The sequence below is a fragment of the Penaeus monodon genome, chromosome 24 (assembly GCF_015228065.2).
Source record: "Penaeus monodon isolate SGIC_2016 chromosome 24, NSTDA_Pmon_1, whole genome shotgun sequence".
Taxonomy (NCBI): Eukaryota; Metazoa; Arthropoda; class Malacostraca; order Decapoda; family Penaeidae; genus Penaeus; species Penaeus monodon.
In genome coordinates this window covers 15,077,118-15,077,577 of record NC_051409.1, presented here as the reverse complement: position 1 = coordinate 15,077,577, position 460 = coordinate 15,077,118, and the positions used below count along the sequence as shown (strand labels likewise).

At 50.9% G+C, this 460-nt stretch overlaps 1 protein-coding gene across 1 annotated transcript in view; it reads left to right on the top strand.

Annotated features, from left to right (window-relative positions):
- Window positions 1–460, top strand: part of LOC119588873 — a 72,360-nt gene that overhangs the window by 2,004 nt on the left and 69,896 nt on the right. Inside the window, exon 2 of the mRNA XM_037937512.1 lies at window positions 13–404. Coding sequence (XP_037793440.1) covers window positions 13–404 — 392 coding nt within the window. The remainder of the gene's footprint in view (window positions 1–12; window positions 405–460) is intronic.

The window sequence follows — 460 nt, the reverse complement described above, 5'->3', positions numbered from 1 at the left end:
TGGTGACTACAGAGGCTTCTATGAAGCCCTAAAGGCAGTATATGGTCCTACTCACCACGTCCAGAGTCCTTTGCGCAGTGCAGATGGCCAGGCGCTCTTCACAGACAAGACTTCCATCCTGAGCCGTTGGTCCGAGCACTTTCAGGCCCTCTTCAGCGCTGACCGCGTCGTCCAGGACTCAGCAGTTCTCCGCATTCGTCAGAAGCCAGTCATAGAGGAATTGGATGAACTACCATCTATAGAAGAAATTTCAAAAGCCATAGAGCAGCTGAAGTGTGGCAAGGCAGCAGGAGTTGATGGGATCCCACCAGAGATCTGGAAAGATGGGGGACCAACACTACACAGCAAGCTCCACGAACTCCTTGTCTGTTGTTGGGAGCAGAGCAAGCTTCCAAGAGACCTCCGTGATGCAGTTATTATCACTTTGTACAAGAACAAAGGAGAAAAGTCGAACTGCTCA